This window comes from Phoxinus phoxinus (assembly GCF_949152265.1).
Source record: "Phoxinus phoxinus genome assembly, chromosome: 5".
In the NCBI taxonomy this organism is placed as follows: Eukaryota; Metazoa; Chordata; class Actinopteri; order Cypriniformes; family Leuciscidae; genus Phoxinus; species Phoxinus phoxinus.
This window is the reverse complement of record NC_136880.1, coordinates 7,318,566-7,337,873: the sequence shown is the minus strand read 5'-3', so window position 1 is coordinate 7,337,873 and position 19,308 is coordinate 7,318,566. Positions and strand designations below refer to the sequence as shown.

At 37.0% G+C, this 19,308-nt stretch overlaps 1 protein-coding gene and 1 long non-coding RNA gene across 2 annotated transcripts in view; both read left to right on the top strand.

Annotated features, from left to right (window-relative positions):
* The first annotated feature begins 4,440 nt into the window (after positions 1 to 4,440).
* LOC306999038 lies at positions 4,441 to 5,274 on the top strand. Its single transcript, XR_013797709.1, has 4 exons — positions 4,441 to 4,498; positions 4,594 to 4,786; positions 4,890 to 5,016; positions 5,192 to 5,274. It is a non-coding gene; the product is annotated as an uncharacterized lncRNA (long non-coding RNA).
* An 11,422-nt stretch (positions 5,275 to 16,696) lies between these two features.
* Positions 16,697 to 19,308, top strand: part of LOC306998346 (lactase/phlorizin hydrolase-like) — a gene marked incomplete at its 5' end in the record, with an annotated part of 36,972 nt that continues 34,360 nt past the window's right edge. Inside the window, 2 exon segments of the mRNA XM_079612312.1 lie at positions 16,697 to 17,449; positions 17,534 to 18,179. Coding sequence (XP_079468438.1) covers positions 16,697 to 17,449; positions 17,534 to 18,179 — 1,399 coding nt within the window.

Below are 19,308 nucleotides of genomic sequence, written 5' to 3'. Positions count from 1 at the left end.
ACTTCCTGCTCATCAGTGGGCAATATCCTGCAGACACATTTGACCTCCCCATTCTTCATAGATGTTTAAAGTCACATAATGAAGAATGCCAAGGATCTTTGCAAGAAACAGTAAAAAAGATTTTTAGTATGATTACTTTATATTCAGTTTGAAATTAAATGTATGATTATAATAATCTTTGTTTTTGATTGCTTTCTTTGTAGAAGTCCCCAACACTACAAGCCTGCCATGCACATATTTGGCCTTCTTGCGTGTGTTGTACAATGCTGAAAGAAATGGATGAGGTGCTTCATAGTTCAGCAGTCCGCTTTTGCAGTCCCTGCAGTGGACCAAATGTTGTAAAGCACTACAAACATCTGCAGTTGCTTTTGAAGCAATTTTGAAGCGGACATTTGATCTCGATGAGGAAAACATAATTGCTGAGGACTACAAGGTATTAAATGTTAATATTAGAAAAAAATCAGCACATGGCCTCACATTTGTAATGAATTTAGTATACTGTATAATAAAAAACAACCAGGGGTGCATTTCCCGTACAACTATATAGCTCGCTGCTTAACTACCATAGTACGATGCATCGTTTAGAACTAACAACTAGCTAGTCACGACCGTTTCCCGAAACCGTATGTCGCAAAGTATCGTTCAACCACGTTGGGTTTATGACGTCTCGCACGTGGTGGACTAATAACTTATTTTAATTAGTCTGTTTGAGATCGAATTAACGCTAGATTTTGTCATATAAGTTACAGACATGGCATCTGAAGACCATTTCTAATTTTTCTCAGTTATTTTGCTATATTACAAGACTCGTTCGTACATAAATTACATTTGTCTGTATTCTAAATAAATAACACGGGTTGTACTGAATGTCAGCTTGCTTATTTTGCTAAAGATAAAGATTTATTCAGTCTATATCTCATGTAAACTAGAAACTATGCTTCTAACCACAGCTCGAGAGCTGTCGTTCCAACCACACAAGTTTGCGATGCTGTTTGCGAATGTTCGTTGGAACGATGGTTTCGGGAAACACCAAATCGTTGAACTATGCTGATAACGACGGAACTTGTGACCATAGTTGGCTAACGATGCTTTCGGGAAACGCACCCCAGACTTGCTTGGTATTATTGGTTAGTGCAGTGAACCTTCTGGCTGATAAATCTTATGGCTGCAGCAGAGTGGACAAAAGGGTTAAAGTTTGATTTCTGTATATGAACTATCTGAACTAAACTCAACACCTCTTCAGGACATATGCATCTCAATTCAGGTCAGACAGGCAGAGCTGAGTGAGATTGGTGTTAAACAGAATAAATTATTAATAATGCATTATGATATAAACATTTGAAATTTGTCTGACATATGAATATTGCTTTTCAGCATGATGTCGGTACCACACCCCTCATGACTCATTTCCGGGGAACAATAAATGGTGCATTGCTAGACCTTAATGGTAAATGCAACATTTATTATGCACCAACTTTCATTTCCAGTTTGGCCAAATATTTTTTTGCCACATGCTACCCTTTGGTCTGGAATGATGCTAGGTAGGTTTAAGTCTGAGTTAAGACAACTAATTATTCAATACAGCATTTGTGTCAAGTTCTTTACAAGGTTTAAATTGTCTTTAGGGGATCTAGGACGTCACGGGACAAGCCCTGTGTACCAGCAACTGAGTAAGGTCTACAACAAAGTTAGACAGTCAAAAAAGCAGGTAAATTGCTGAAAGAAACATCTGAAATGTGTATCAAAACCATAGCTTTATTTTTAGACTTAAATTGAGAGGTGTATCTTAAATTTTCAGAACTTCACTCAAGACAACCGTACACAAGGCATAATGGAGAAGAGTCAATGGTACCTGAAAAAAGGAGAGGAGGAGGAGGTTAAAAAGACTGGATGACTTTGTGACCATCTACAAAAAGATGCATGATGCACTGCTCCTCGAGTAAGCAGATGTGGAAAGATGCAGAAAGAAAGTATGCTACTTAACGTCAGTTCAGTGAAAGCACTTAACTTTGTAGTTTACCCTGATCACAATTTAAAACCGATATGCTTGATTACAGATATATTGAAAATGTGCAATTATGTGGGTTTGTGTTTTACAAAATATATATTTTCCCAGTCATATAAAGTGGAAATGGAGGTGTGGAAGAAAAGCCGGAAGTGTAAAGGGGTGTACGTTTCACCATTAGTGATGGACCTGTGATTTAAGGTAATTATTAAAAGCTGTAATGATGCTGACATACGCAAACACATTATGATTTTAGGCACCTCTACATTTTAATCTGGTAAAATAACAGAACTCTGGTCAAACCGAAACGCCTACTAAGCGACTGTCGGTCCACCGCGATCGCTTGTCTGCATAAAAAAAGTCAGATTTCAATGTCAATTTAGCTGATAACTCAGATGTGCTGCAAAACTACCTTGCTCTGCTGAACTGTTGCTCTATCTCGGACAAAGGCCCCTATCTAAATGAACTTATTACTGACAAAAACCTGGATATGATATTCCTTACTGAGACCTGACAAACACCAAATGACTTCATGCATCTTAATCTGCTAACACCACATTCATCATCCAAGGTCATCTTGCTTGGTGACTTTAACATTCATGTTGATACTCCCTGTTCTAATAGGACTCAATTAATGACTGTTCTGGACTGCTTTGAACTTTATCAGAATGTTAACTTCCCAACATACTTGGGGGCCATACACTTGACTTAGTTTGTACATCTGGGTTGAATGACATCTCCATTAATGGTCTGGTTACTCCTATCTCTGATCACAAGCTTATTACCCTTGATTTTACATTAATTTGTTCAACTAAATGTACTGACAATATTAACATCTCTTATCGTAAGATTAATGTTATTAATGCTAGTATGCTTGCTGCATCTATTGCTTCTTCTGACACTTCTGATGTTTTTGATTTCACCTGTCCATCCAAAATATTTAATTTGTACCATTCTGCCATTTCTGATGTTTTAGATGAGCATGCTCCAATTAGGACTAGGTTTGTTCCCCTGTCCCACTCTTCGCCGTGGTTTAATGCTGAGCTCTGTGCTATGAAAGCAAGGAAAATCTTTTGGAAAATCAATCTAACTGTACACTTTCAAGCATTTTCAGACCATATTAAGCTCTCCAAAACCGCCTTAAATACAACTCACTCTTCCTATATCGCTTAAATCATCAATAACGTAAACAACAGGCCTAAAACATTGTAAATAGCATTTAGCATTGTAAATAAGCTTGTTCAGGCACCCGCGCACAATGCCTGTCTACAAGAATCTGACGACTTGTGCTGTTCTTTTCTGCAACATTTTCAGGGAAAGCTGGATGCTTTACGTGGGACTTTTAGAGATCAAGCGACCACTTCTAGTTGTGAGCAAGCTCAGATACAAACACTTAATAACCTCATGTTGACAAACCCCATCTTGATTAGTGAAATGGTACAGAAATCAAATTCTTCATCTTGCCGGCTGGATCCTGCTTAAATTAAAAAAAACAAAAACAAATCTGGACCCAACTGGACCCAATCTACTGTATGTCTCAAAAATTATGGAAAAGGTTATATACATGCACACATCTAGAGTAAATAAATGTATTGTCTTCTTGACCGTCAGATAAAAGCCTTGTGGGGAAAAAAAGGACAGGAGTGGTAATTTCTGTGATTCCCTCTCAAATAAGAGGGAACAGCTATATAGTCCACCACAGTGAGTTCCGGTCACTTAAACCTCACAAATGGCTCACAGGCGAGATATGTAGGCCATACAGCAGCATTATCATTAAAATACACTTAAAATGGACAAATGTAGTTACAATTGAAAACAGTTGCAGTCATTTCTAAATAACTTAACACATTGATGCAGCATAAAGATTTTAAAGATTTGTTTTTTTAAATGCATCCATATTTGTAGTTTTAATGCAAATGCCAACAATTATAAAATTGGTCTAAGCCAAAATGAGCCATTACAAAATAATGTCACTTGTTTGTCTTTATATCTAACACTGAACATGGAGGAGATCGACTTATAAAAGAGACATTTTTGCTTGCCGTCTTGGAGGACCTTGAGCATGAAAGGGTTGCCCTTGCAGCCCGACTCAAGCTCTTAGTCTAAGCTAAAACAAATGTAATAGGCTTATGTAATGAATTCTGATGTTTCTCTCTGTTTGAATTTTAATCAAAAGTGTCTCATGCATCATGCTATTAATGAACGTCATTTGGATAAAACCATATACATGATGAACCACTACACAGCCAATGTGATCCTCACTGGGGGTAGAACAGAAGTAAGACGACAAAGTTTGTCAAAGGTACATCTGGTTTCTGTTTGGGAGAGGTACAAATGGGGACGCGTTTCATAATAATTTAAATGTGAATAAATATTTAAGTCATTTCTGTGATATATTACTGAAATCAATTTTATGTGCAACAGGTTAACTTTGATGATTACAAGGCTGTTGTATCGTTTGTTAATGTTGGAGAACTGCACTGGAAGTTTCTGGTTTGTTTATATTTAACAATTTATATTTATGTACATTCACATTGTTTCTGTTGTTGTGTATGTGTAAAATAATGTAATTTTTCTTGTGGTTACAGTACATCAATGCAGCAGAAATCTCTCAAATAAGCTTTCAATAAGCTTTTGTTTGGGCACAGTACCAAACTTTCCACTAGATAACATATCCAGGCTCCATTGGTACAGACTCTTCCATTTCAAAATGCTAAGTGTGATCATCTGAACCATATAATTTGCATACAATTTATGAAATGGACTTCCAGTTCAGAAATGGTATGGGTAGTTGGCAGTGTTTAAAAGAAAAAAACTATACAACTTAGATTTATGAATAATTGTATAGTTAACATTTATAATGTTACATCTTATTGTCACACAGTGAATACTATCAAACCAGGACGATCCACCACCGAACAAGAGACAAGGTGGATATTCAGTTCAGAGGAGCTGTTGTGAAACACCCATTTCAACAGGATGGATTTAGCTGTGGTGTGATCGCCTTAATGGTACAATAATTATTTTAGTGAAATACTTGTATTCTGACAATGATATGAATCAATTAGCATTTATATTTGGAGTCAGTATGTGCATAGCCTATCCCCATATTTGGTTAAGAGCTATTTACAGTATTTAAATGATTAGCCAACATATTTACCCAGTGTTTATTTCCTTTTTTTTTAGATGGGAAAGGCAGTCATGGAAGCATTTCCTCAATTGGCAAACATGGACTTTCGGACCTCTAAAAAAGACATGGTCCGGGAACGCAAGGCTTTGGCACTGCAAATACTTCAAGCATCAGGTAGCAGGTTTTTTCATATGTGTTCCGATTGCCATATTTAAATACTTAGTCTAAAATTTGCATTTCCATTTCCATTAGTGTTCAATGCACAGAGAAACTGTACCATGTGTTCGGCGTCTAAAGCACCAAGTCCGGGGCCTTCCATGACTGACTGGGAAAGGGTGTTTATAATTAATTGTTTTGTATTTGCATTTTGTGGCTTGAACAGAAAGTGTACATTAGCTAGGAAACAAGGGTATAGAGAGATTGGTAATGATGTGCATATACAAACATAATAGTGTACACAAAGTTCAGGGATTATGTTGATTTGCTAGAGTTGTCAATGGAGTTAAAGTGTTCCGAAATGTAATTGATTCTTTATCAGTGCCTCACAGGACATTGCAGTCTTTGAAATCATCTACAAAAGCCAAAATGATGCATCTATCTCTACACCTTGCTCTTTTCCTTGCACTTGCCCTCTGGCAGCTGTCAATCTCATTTTAAGAACTATTATATTGCAGATAGCCAAGTAATCTAAATAATAAATGGAAAACTGTGTGACAGTAATCTAACAGTTGGTGAGCTCTTAGTAAACTTGGGGGAGTTGTAAATAGCTTTTGTGCAGAAAATCATACAGAGCTGTACAAGGTGGTTCCATACACAGTGTTTGCAGAGGAACACAATACAACTGGAAGAAGCAAAACACACAGCCTGGGATTGCTGTTTGTGTGACAATTAGTTTTGTTTTTTTGTTTTTCTCTAATAAACTTTCATAAGCACGTCCTATTTTTTGTCTTTTTTGACTATTACAAATAGCACTTTTTCCAACTGTATTAAACAATGAAATCCGTTGAACATCATTACAATTACTGACCATAATAACATCAACCATTTAAACTTTTCTTGTAACAACCTGTAGATATCGATATTGTAGACTGTTGTTTTTGTATTTAGCATTATGGTCTTTCTGTAATTTCCTCAAACTCTACATTAAATATTGATATGGACCGAAAAAAACATTTTTTTTTTTCTCTCTAAAAGTCCACAGTAAAACTCTTTGAAAATTAATGTGGACAGAGTGATTGTCACGGGTATGGTGTGGGTTAAGAAAGGCAGAGGCACAAAGCTCCAATTCAAACTTTTACTATAATAAACTAATACAAAACTGGTACAGGCAGAAGAGTAACATATACACTCTCAATATTCAGTAACATAAACAAGGACCGACCAGGACAGACTGAACAGAAGCAAACTAAATACAGATACAAACGAACACTAACAAGGTGAAGACAGGTGACACAGATAATGAGGACGATGAACAGGTGGATGATTGAGGGAGTGAGTTCAGGTGTGAAGACACAAGGGATTCTGGGAAGTGTAGTGTAGACTAAGAGAGACAGGTGCAGACGAAGACTGTGACAGTGATGGTCATCCAGAAAAAGAAACCATTTTAAATGGCATGTCAACTCTCTAGGAATTTTAATAATAGCAGTACAAAATGCAAGAAATAAGCAATGTAATAATGTATTTGACAGACTTTGCCCTTATTTTCTTTAAAAGTCCACAGTAAAATATCTCTGAAAATAGTTAAACTGAAAATAGTTCAATAGGTTGCACTTGCTGTTCAGTCAGTTCGATGAATAACCGCTGAAATACATATCTTTCTCAGCTTTTTGGCACCTCCATGTTTCCGTATCGTAATTCCACAAATAGACGAGCATCAATTTCTAGCATTTAATTATATTGTAATTATATAATGTTCTTGTCAAGATATTTTGTGCGTTACAGACACACATGTACCGAAATCACTCAAAACCTAAACCAGCTAGATCGCAAAGGTGTGTGGATTTGAATTGTCAGGTTGAGGAATGCACTTTCAAATCTTCACATCTTTCAAGTCTCTGTGAGCATTTAATTATGCATATTAGGGATGGGGAAAAGATTGTTTGCCCTATCAGCACTTGTCTGAAGCTCTTCAGTGTCAGATCTTCATTCACCTCACATTTAAGCAAGACACATGCAAAGGATTTGGTAGCATGTAGAGATGGAGGTGTGAACAATGATGATGCAGCTATTCATGATGATGCTGTTGATATGGGAAATGATGACATGACTGAGACTATAGAATTTCCTGAGGGTTGGTAATTATTCAGGAGATGTTGAGAGAGACAGGAATGTTTTTCTTAACAATTTGGCCCTTTTTTACTTGAGAATGCAAGCAAAGATGCTTTTAACTACTTCCACAATATCCACTCTGATAGATATCCACTGGTAAGGCCTCCTGCCGGTGGGTCTTCATCTGGGATGGTCTCCAGAGTGTTAGACTGCATATTTCCAATGTCCACTAAGTTGTCTACCAACAGGTTTGTAGGCCTGAATCATGGAATAAATATTGAGATACTTTATTACCGTAAAGTACTTTTAATAATACCACATTGGGAGAAAACTACTAGTCATATATTTCAAACCTTAGTTAAGCAAAATTATTTGCACACTCTAATGTACTTAAGGTATCAAGAGTAAACCTAAAAGAATTCTGCAGGAAAAAACCCTCCTTGTCAGGGTTTTTACGATGGTTTTCCATTTATACTGCATATGTTGCATTTTACTTCTGAATATTTTAAGTAAGTAAGCAAGCTTTATTTATATAGCTTTATTTATACATTCACATTTGTTCGTGAGTATTAACAAAGTATGTAGTTCCTTACACACCACCACTGGTTATTGAAAATTAAAGTAACAAAATGTAGGGGTATTGTCACAATATTAACAAATTGTTGCTAACTACAGCTCCGTCCCATTTCAAAGGGTGCATCTGAAGCGCTCAGACCGGTCTAGCCTACTACGGACGATTGTTCTTGTCGCCTAGCAACAGTAGCCGCCCGCGTTCCATGACCGTTCAAATTGCGCAAATTGAAATTGCAAATTGAAAAAAAAAACGCTTAATGGAAACACGTAAATTTTGCAAAAACTCATCCATCTATCGCTAAAAAGTTTTTACGCTCGCATGAGGTGGTTTTTCAGGCAATTAAAAAAATAAATATTTCGCAAAACGGCAATGGAAACAGTTTTTGCGCATTTACAGTCACCTGACTTAGAATGCGCGGTGTGTTCGTACATAATACGAGACAGAGTTCTTTATTAAATTCATAAAAGAAAAAAAGAATTACAGGAATACTGGATTCTAAACCTCAAAGAAATGCCACAATCAAGAGTTTGAAGCAGAAATGAGGGAGAAACACCCAGAAACTCCTCATATGTGCCACTCACAGTTACCTTACTGTGATGCTTGGAAATAATGCTTGGATAACACACATACGTCTCCTTCCGTTAATAATAATAATGGCCAGTGCGGTGGCTGTGATATATATAAACCTACCAACGTCCGTTGCCATGATTTTTCAAATGACTTATCGCGAGAGGAAAAAATTATGTTTTAGTCGCATAACATCGGTCAATGGAAACGCAGTCAATTTCGCAATAGTTTTTATCGATATTTAGAAGAAGAAGAAAAAAAAATCGCAAAAGTTTTGCGCAAATCTGTAATGGAAACGCGGCTAGTGACTGACAGCTGCCAATGACGAGCGGGAGTAACATTCGCACTGGACTTTTTCATATTTAACTGGGTTTTATATTCAAATAGGGTTGAAAACCTGTGTAAATATATTTACCATGGTCCATTTGTGTGCATACTAAAAAGAATACCCTAGCCTACAAAATCACATCATGGCCAAAAGTACATGACCTGAAACATCCTCACCATGTCCTCCAGTAAAATATAAAAGTAGGTAGTCAACCAGAATGCCTATTACCGCCGTGCCAGCCACCGCGGCAAAACTACCGCGGTAAAAATAATCCAGTCGCATTTCAAAGTCATTCGCGAAATGACCGCCAGGTGGCGCAAAGGGACATTGTGCAAAACAGCAGCTATTGCCGTATTTTAAAATGTAAGCGGGGTTAATGTAAATTAACAGTAAGGATGAAATACTATAGAAAAAAAATTTAGGACAGAAAAATAGAATCATAATTTAAAAATAGAGACGAGAACAATATAGCCTTTATTTCATATTGTAGCCTACGCCTAGATGTCGGTGGGCGACATAAGCCTATTGCCCGTAGGGAGCAGCGTGATAAAAAAAAAAAAATACTACTTATAATAACAAAAATAACAAACAAAAATAAATTAGGTCCAATGAAGCTGATTCTTTTTTTACTATTCTGTTGAGGAATGAGACGAATGATGAGCGCTTCTCTGGGGAACACTGGAGAAACCGGGTGAGTAAATTCATGGCCGAGTGTTAGAACTCACGTATCGATCATTTGGATGACACGGCTTCAAATCCCGGACAAACATAGACTATTGTACATTTTATATTAGCCTATTAATGCATGTCATAACCTATTATTAATGCAGACAATCAAACAAACAAAAAATTTTTTTTATATAGGATAGCCTCTTTTTTTTTTTGGTTCCCTATAGCCTATATAAAGAGTTTGTAAAAACATGTTTTTTTTAATAAGGTGCGATTTGCCAGGGGGACGGGGATTTCCTTCTGGTCTAAACATCCCTGCTTCTGCTGAATTATTTTAATCCCCCCTCCTTCCACAGTAATCAATGCTATACATTACTTCACCAATAGACCATATACAATATATAAAATAAAGATATGCAACAGGCACGTTTAAACAACAAACAATACAATCAGAACCAGTTTCATTTACGTTCATGGTTCCAGTGGCATTAATGCATGCACGGCTTTCAAAATGTCACAAAGCGTTTTGAGATTATTTTGAATGAAATATTGAAGTTTATAATTAAGTATTTTGGCACACCACGCCGAGTGGCGCTATCCATTGTTCTAAAGTCGGGTTTTGTTTTGGCATGTTGAATTAGTGTTCGGCAGACGCGGCGGCGCGTTCATTTGGATTTATTTTTCTCATAACAGACAGCTAAAATAACTTAGGCTCTAATAGGCTACTCCGTAGTTTTTTAGGCATACAGATCAGAGTAGAGTAGCCTACATCGTTCAAAACTGTAAACTTTTATTCATATTCAAACTTTTATTCAAAAGTGTATCTGTCGTCTCTGTCTCCGGGAACTGCGCGTCACAAAAATTAACCGAAAGCCACTTTCCTCCACTCAGTCACGATAAGAAATCGGCTATGTCTAAAGCCTTTAAATGATGAAAATCTGATTAGGTAATCCGTATGAAACCGAGAGGTGCAGAGGATCTACTCAAACATATTTAGCTATCATGTGAGCGCTTCCCAATGATGAACGGACAAGGGTGAAAATCTCGCTATAATTAAATGTAGTCTAGGCTAAATCGCCCTGAATTAAATTGTAAAAACAGATCAGATCATTTATTTGTCGAAATGTTGCGATATTGTTTCATTTAAGTTCATAAATATTATATAAATGTTATTTAGTTTAGCAGCAGCAAGCACTGTGGTTCGAGATTTATATATAAAAAAATAATAATAGCTAATTCACAAATCGCGCACCCTGGTTGTAAGGATCAAAAGATCCCAGTGGAATTTAACATTGAGTTGAACATTGTATTCATGACAACAAATGAACATGTGTTTGAACAAATGAACATGCGTTTGTATTTAGGTTTGCTTGGAAAAAGCTGGCCCAAACCGAGTTAGCGTTTTATTTCTTCAATTAATAAACTTTTATGACAGAAATATTAGCCTACTAGCCTACATGTAGCCTAAATAATTAAATTATTTCATTATCAACACTTTACTAGCCTAATGCTATGTCTAGAATTAAGTGTGAATTCCGACTTCTCTTTGTTTTAAGTCGGTCTCAAACTCAGATCGCCTGTGGGGGGTTGGGGGTTCAGGAGGTGTTAATGTTCTGTCTTTCATATGGAGAGTGAGTCTGATGACCAGGCAAAGGCAAAATACTTTAAAGATAAATCTCTCGATGTGTCCAAATGTAGGCCCTTAAATTATAAATATTGTAGTTTTATGTATTGTATTTAAAGGGGTTTCACACACACACTTTCAGTTGAAGTGTTCAATCCATTTGTTTCAACTGGTTTTGTAGAATTTTAACATGTTTGAGTAGTGTGTTTGTCAACAATCTGGCATTATCTAAACATGAACTATCGACGAAACGCGTTCTTGCCAACTAAACGAATGCGATGAGCAGCAGATACAGAGCTATTTTATTCGCGATCCACCTCGTTTTATTGTACGGTGAATTCAACCAGGCATTCTGTGTCTTTGAAGCAATAAGGCTCAATCATTTGTTACAGTTTTTTTTTCGTGATTTGTATGGATGACACACAGCGACATACTACACTATTATCAGCTGTATGATGGGTTTTTACCCTGAAATCTTGTTTAATTTCGAGAGAGACCTGGCGCGCGCAGTGCAGGGAGACTAAATAAACTAAAATAAAAGAGATCCAGCGCGAGAGAGAAGCAAAGAAAACCGCATGATCTTAATTTATGTTGCTTTGAAATATTTTCGTTTTGTAGACTAGCCTACTGTTTTAATTGTTTATTTAGCTGCAATTTCTTTGGCAATACAGTTTTAAAATGTCGCAACATTTGTCGCAACACGTTTCTTAGGCTACTTAAGAAACTCTAATAAACTCTAACTCGATACAACCCTGTTTTAAATAAATAAACTGCCCCCGACACTTTATTTAAACCTTGAAATGTCCAGGATCTGTTTTTAAAAATTTCTCCTTTGCTATGGCGGGTATCAATGTCAGTCATCTAAATTTCGTGGATGATTCACAAAACAATAATTTAGCAGATTAAAGATAGCTTCGTCATATTCATTTTCTGACGCGATCGGCTGACAATCTTCCTTCATCAGTTTTGTCGTCTGTGCAGCGGCTCTACTGGAATGTAGCAAATTTATGTTGTAATGTGCCATTGATAATTAAACAAAACGCTTGACTTCAATAAACAGTTACCTATCTAAGCTTTAAGAATGGTAACACATTTAACGCTGTCAGCCAAAGCTAGTGAGATTCGATCTCGCATCGCTTGAAGCTCCGTGAAGCTCGTGCTGTTGTCCACTGCGCTATCGTCGGTCCGCTGATAAGACGTTGCTCTTGCAAAGCCTCATTGATGTAGCCTAACATTTTTCTATTGCAATGTTTTGTGTTGAAATATTTTCATTATTTATTAAATGTATTAGGCCTACATTTAATTTCAGTCTTGTGATTATATGAATTCGTTTAACTACATGTTTCACTTGAATTGATCTGTTACCACATTTCAATCACTCTCAATGAGCCGCGGTGCGGCGGCAGATTACGCAATAGAGAGAATAAACTGACACTTTTCAAAGTCTGCGATTGTAGCGCCTCTTAGCGGTCAAAGGCAGCAAATACACACCCGCAATTTTACCGCCGGTAAAAGTATTATTCTGGTTGAGTACCATCTGTATGTATACGCTGTTTGATTGTTGTGTGTTTTGATTTGTGTAGTGACCTGTATATTTCTTGTGAGGTGACCTTGGGTGTTCTGAAAGGTGCCTTGAAATAAAATGCATTATTATTATTATTATTATTATTAGCTAGCGGTGGTGCACCGGCAAACATAATAATGAATGTTCCTTGAAAAAACAGGAAACTGTTTCATGCAGTTTTCATAACATGAAAGTGTTTAAGATTTGAATCAGTTCATGTTTTTAAGAGGTAAAAAGTACTAGGTGAGTTATAATCTGTCAAATATAATTCTTCTGAAGGAAATCAACTAATTTCAGTGCAGAAATAACCTTTCAATCAATTAGAGGCTTCAATCACTTTTAGGCTTCAATCACTATTACCACGGACATAAGTTGATGTTTATTCGCACATTATGTTTGTTTGATCCAAGCTGAAGATTAAGCTGCTCTGCTCACCATGCGAGGCCAAGGACTTCTACCGCTTCTACCGACAAAAGGTATGATTAGCTGGATACACAAATTCAGAACTGCTCACTGGACAGATATCGAAGACCGCCAAATCATTGAAATATATAACAGTAATTGAGAATAATAGATCAGAAGTTGAAGATAACTTTTAATAAAAATAAAAAATAATAATAATTCTTTGCAATTTATCTAAAAAAAAAACCCAGTCCTCTCTGGCTCAGGCCACGAAAGATCATCTGTACATTCATTGGGCCGGGAACGCGGCCTTCGAAGGATGCAGCCTTTGAATTGGGATGTCTCCGGTTACTGATGAATGGATCGACTTCTGTCAGCTTGTTGAACACATTTTTATTTGGACAATTTCTACCATATGATGGCTGAAGCAGCAGCGCGTGACACTTTTTTCACAGTAACCAGATCAACATTGTGAACAGAAATGTGAAAACATCAAATGATCATGCAATGGGATTAAAGCTTCTTTTCCCTGCAAATGATACCATGAAGAAGGTGAATATTTAACCAAGTCAAAAACAAAAGGTAAGAAGGCATCAGTGTTAATTTCAGTATTGTTACTGAAATTTCAGTTAATTTTAAAAACGTCATTAAAGGCGACAACTTTTAAAGGAAAAAAAACAACAAGGCTTCACCATTGTAGGAGAATAGCATCATCGATAACACGACATCTTGTTCCCTTATTTTCATGTCAGTAACTGGAGACTTTATCAAAGAAACCTTAACATGTGAATGACCTGTAATAAATAAATGATAAGTGATCCATAAAATCAATGGCGCAATTAAACGCACTTATACAATGCTAATCTGCTGAACTTTCTCTTAAAAGTTAGATGCTGTATAATTGTGTTCATCTTTGGAAAAAAAGTTAGTTTGAAACAATTTAAATGACTGTGCATTATTTTTCAGATATGTACAATAAATTTGCACATAATGTTATGAATGTATGCAGCTTGAAAAAACCTAGGCTATTGCTCTATTAATCGCTGCCTTATATTTTTGATAACCAACTTAACTTAAACTGTACATATTTATATATGATGTTTATATTAGTATGTTCAATATTGTACTTTCATATTTATTAGAGCTCAACATCTTTACACATTGGAAATTAAGTATCTTGTTAATGCTTGTTAGACATTTGAATTTACTGATAAGTCAAAGGGCCCAAATTTAGGGCCCTATGATGAATCGTAAAATCAAGTGTTTTATGCATTCATTTGATTACCGCCGTAATTTGTATTAAATCAAAAATTAAAACACATAATAATTACACATGCTTTTTGATTACTGGCATTTATTTTTAACATTAAGCTGGAGTCCAGAAAAATATAAATTTAAAAAAGGAATACAGAAAAAAATTATTTTAATAAAATGAATAAACTATTTCATAGGGACCTTCAGATCCCAGTAACTGTATGCATATGTGTGAATCTTGAATGTTACTTAAGTGAATCTTTTAGCATGACATTCTACTGTAGCCATTGTCCTCATTCTTTAATATTTACAGACCAAGGCAGGTATACACATAAATAACACAATCTGTATGTTTAAATAGCAGATCTCTGTCCCTCACATTTAGGTTTTATGTTAACACTTTACCAAAAAATGTTTTATTATGGTTAAGCAAAGTAATAGATTTCCACAGTGCAACAACACAAATATTATTGAAGTAGTCAATTTTGACTACAAAACAGATTTTGTTATTGAATTTAATAAAATAAAAAAATCATTTTAATGTTTGTATATGTGTGTTTATTTGAAATGAACCTGGTTGCTACTGTCTGTTGTACACTAGATGGTGATGTAATGCCACTGTCTCATTTCATACAAACCATTATCCATCCATCTGAGAATTATTTTTGGAGAGAACTGTACTACTAATATACTTTTGATTATTATGCTATGCATTACATAATTTTATTATATATTTTCCATGTGTCCACATTAAATCTAAAGTATGATTACCATAATGAGTGTGTTCTGACACTCGTTGTTTAGCTCCCAATAGTTTAAAATGTCTATAAATGCCAACATCAAAGCATATTCTTGATTATCTTCATGGTTCACCAAATAATAAAGACTTTATCTGCAGCCAGTACTAACTGGCTTAATATAAAATCAATAAATTATTTAATAAAGTCTCTTTAGATATTGGTATCCGTATCAGCCATCAAAAAAGCTTTATTGATAAACCCATATTGTTGAATGTATCCATTTCTTGTTGACTTGATAAATCAGCTTAAGCAACTGAGAGCTTCACGGTAAAATCTGCCACATTGTGTCCCATTAATTCATCATCCACTAGCAACCTGTGAACATCTTCATGCCACTGTAGTACTAGGTGCTTTAATATCGATTTGGCAAGATAAGGTTTGTTAGAAAAGATTTAATATTTCACGCACTGAATATATGTGATCTCCTTAGTTTTGTTTGATATGCATAACATATGGATGTCACAATTACTTCACAAGAAAGTTTTGGACAAATGGAAAGGATGGTTTTCTTTAAAGATTAATGACGTGGATGTTTAAGTGAGGACAAAAAAAAAAGATATTTGAGACTTGTTTTAAATGTTCGTGTGTGAACCCATTGTTTTTTTTTAAACACTTGGCATGTTTGGTTAAATTAAAATGACCCTGGTGCGATTGCTCTGTTAGTGCGGTTCAATCGTGAACGCTGCCACCCGAACCCCAGTGCTACTAAACAAGTGGACCGAGACCGCTGAAAAGATGTGTCTCAGTCCTCTTCCAAACAAACTCTGGTGCGATTTGAATGAAATATGAATGCAACACAGATCAAAGACACGTTAACGAACCAAAAACAAGACATGATGCCACAAGATGCGACCCTAAATTGGACAGAATGCTCAAGCACACCTTTTTTCTCTTCATAGTTACCCATCACAGTTCGCTACAGGTATCAGAACAACGTCTCCTCACAGCAAATCTTTTGATACCCTGCCGCTGTTTTGACTCTTTTACACATTTTATAAGCTCTTCACGAGTTCTCAGCTGGTCAAAATACCATCATATGCAGGCTACGCACACACAACGAGCAAATTTATCCCAGCACACAGAATTGTTTTGGATGTTTGGTAAGTTCCGACACGAAATATACGTAATAAAAGCCGACCAATCAGGTTGTGAACAAATCACTATGCCTTCAGGTTCGGTATCTTTAGGTTCTGTGTTAAAACAACAGGGTGACCACTAAGAGGACCAAGACTACACTTTTATTTATTTTTTTGGTCCGGACCAAACGAATCAAGCAAACCGAACTACACGTGTGAACACACCCTTAATGACTACCATAAACTCTATCACTAGTTGGATTAAAGTTAAAAATTAAACTCCAGAATTGTATAACTGATATGATTGTATAAGTGACACACTTGTATAACTCTATAACTGATTGTATAACTGACACTCTTGTATAACTGATTGACATAACAGCCGTGGTGGTTATAAAGAGCTTTCCCCACTCTTCCCCACTTGCAACTGACACGATGAAGGTCCTAGAGGGATTTCTTTCTCTCGGTTTGTTGGCTGTTTTTTGGAGCTCTAGTAATGCAAAGCAACAGAAGTTCAGGATTCCTGTCCATCAGAAATCAGCTTCTGCAATCTCATACCAGAAGGTCTGGGAGAAATTCAGAAGTCAAAGCGAAGCTGAGCGTGATGAGTTTCTGAGTGGCTCGTTCCCAGTTGATTTTGAATGGTCCGTCTCCAGTGAGAGTTTCAAAGTGGAGGGTGGATGGGCTGAAGACGGGAAGGGTGAGACCATATGGGATCGTTTTAGCCATGAGGGTCATGTCTTTGACAAACAGACCACTGATTTGGCCTGTGATAGTTATCATAAGGTAGACTATGATGCGTATCTGCTTAGGGGAATGATGGCACCTAATTATCAGTTCTCAATTTCCTGGACTCGCATTTTCCCCACTGGACACAGAGAAAGTTTGGTTGACGAGGGGGTTGCTTATTATGACAAGATGATTAACACACTTCTACAATCCGGCTTTGAGCCTACTGTTACCCTGCATCATTGGGACCTTCCCCAAACTCTGCAGGACTCAGGAGGCTGGGTTAATGACTCTATTGTGGAAGCTTTCAAAGAATTTTCTGACTTTTGCTTCTCTCGTTATGGAGACCGAGTCAAAACATGGATAACTTTCGGTAGCCCCTGGGTAGTGAGCAACTTGGGGTATGGAACAGGGGAACATCCCCCAAGTATGAAAGACCCAATAATAGCCTCTTACAAGGTGTGTTTGTCAATCAGAAAAAGTACCATCTATTTTATGATTTTATAAAGTACATTTTATAAAGTGCTTTGCTTGTTTTCACAGGTGACGCACAATGTTCTGAAATCTCATGCTGAAGCCTGGCATATTTATAATGATAATTACAGGAAACTGTACAGTGGAAAAGTGGGCATTGCTCTTAACTCCGATTGGGCAGAGCCAAGGAATCCCGTAAGTGATCAGGATGTTGCAGCAGCTGAGCGTTATTTGAACTTCCAGCTGGGCTGGTTTGCTCACCCCATATTTGTAGATGGCGACTATCCTGCCGTGCTGAAGAAACAAATAGAGAAAAAGAAAGGTGAGTGTGGTAAAGAGCTGGCAAGACTCCCCGTCTTCACTGAGGCAGAGAAACAAAGAATCCGAGGCACAGCTGATTTCTTCGGACTTCATCACTACACTTCCCGACTGATTAGTGAGAGCTTGGGTGTGTGTGACGCTGGACCCAATAATGTTGGGGACTTCGAGGCTTATACGGACCCCACATGGCCCTCCACAGCTTCTGACCAGATCCAGTCTGTTCCATGGGGGCTTCGGCGGTTATTGAACTACATCTATTTAGAGTACACATCCATCACTAAGGTGCCCATCTATATTACAGGAAACGGAATGCCAACTGAGTACTATGGTGATCTGCTCAATGACATTCAGCGTGTCGACTATCTCAAAGCTTACATTAATGAAGCAATGAAAGGTAAGTATTTTAAGGGAACTAACTGGTCAATGTTTAAAACCTATGGTTATATTAATCTTTTTAGTGATAACAGGTCAGTCTGTGTGAAATCAGAGAGTTGGTGACCTAAATCTAAGATCTGTAAGGTATTCCTTGGAGATTCTAAACATTTTATATTTGGGCCAAAAATGCCTTATAGGGAAGTCGTGTATAGGGTATCTGATATCTCAAAAAGTTTGTTGGCCATACTTTCATATCAAGATGTCTTTTTTCATGGAAACAGGGCTCACGTAGACCTACTTTTAAGCCACTTTCAAGATTCTCGTAGTTATTCAACACTGATAAATTATCAAATATTATACTGTTTTGATCATAACAGGGATTTACACATCACATTTGAGCTTTTAAGCTTAAAACATGTCCCCGTCTTTTAATGGATGTAATTAAGGCTCCAATGTCACCCACATCTGCAACAGTTTCATTTTTTACAACTTTATGGGCCACATATGAAAATATTTGCACCCTGAGAAGACTTTTAATGGTGTAGACTTGAAGGAATCAAGTTTGTCTATCCAAAAATTGTAATTATTGAAATATAATACACTAAACATGTTGTTTATTGGCTTGGGAATAATGAATCCTTCAGGGAGTTGAAAATATATGAAAATGTTAGATTCTGCAATAATTTTACAGACCTTAGTTTTAGGTCACCAACAACATCAGATTTGACGCTGACTGACCTTAAAACAATATTCTACCAATGTAACAAAACCAGTGTTGTGCCTGAATGCGTTCATTGAACGATAGTTCATGAATTCGTTCATATTTTAGGCGAACGTGAACTGAACGTACTGTATTACTGCCTGATGAACGTGACTGTAACTCGTTCATTCTGGTATCGGTGAACGGCACGCTCTCTCAGTTTAACTTCGTTCAATAGGGTGCCAGATTTCTATAGAGCCTTGTAATATAAATGCCTCGGACTCTGGGTCCGTATGAACTAACTCAAGCTAGTCCAAAACCGAACAAAGTGTCCTTTTCGTCATTGGAGAGCGGGTTCGCGGACGAGCGCGCCGGCCCCCCGAATTTTTTTGGGGGCCGGCCGACGCCGCCACCCGACCCCGCAGGGCAGCCCGACCCGCGCGAGCAG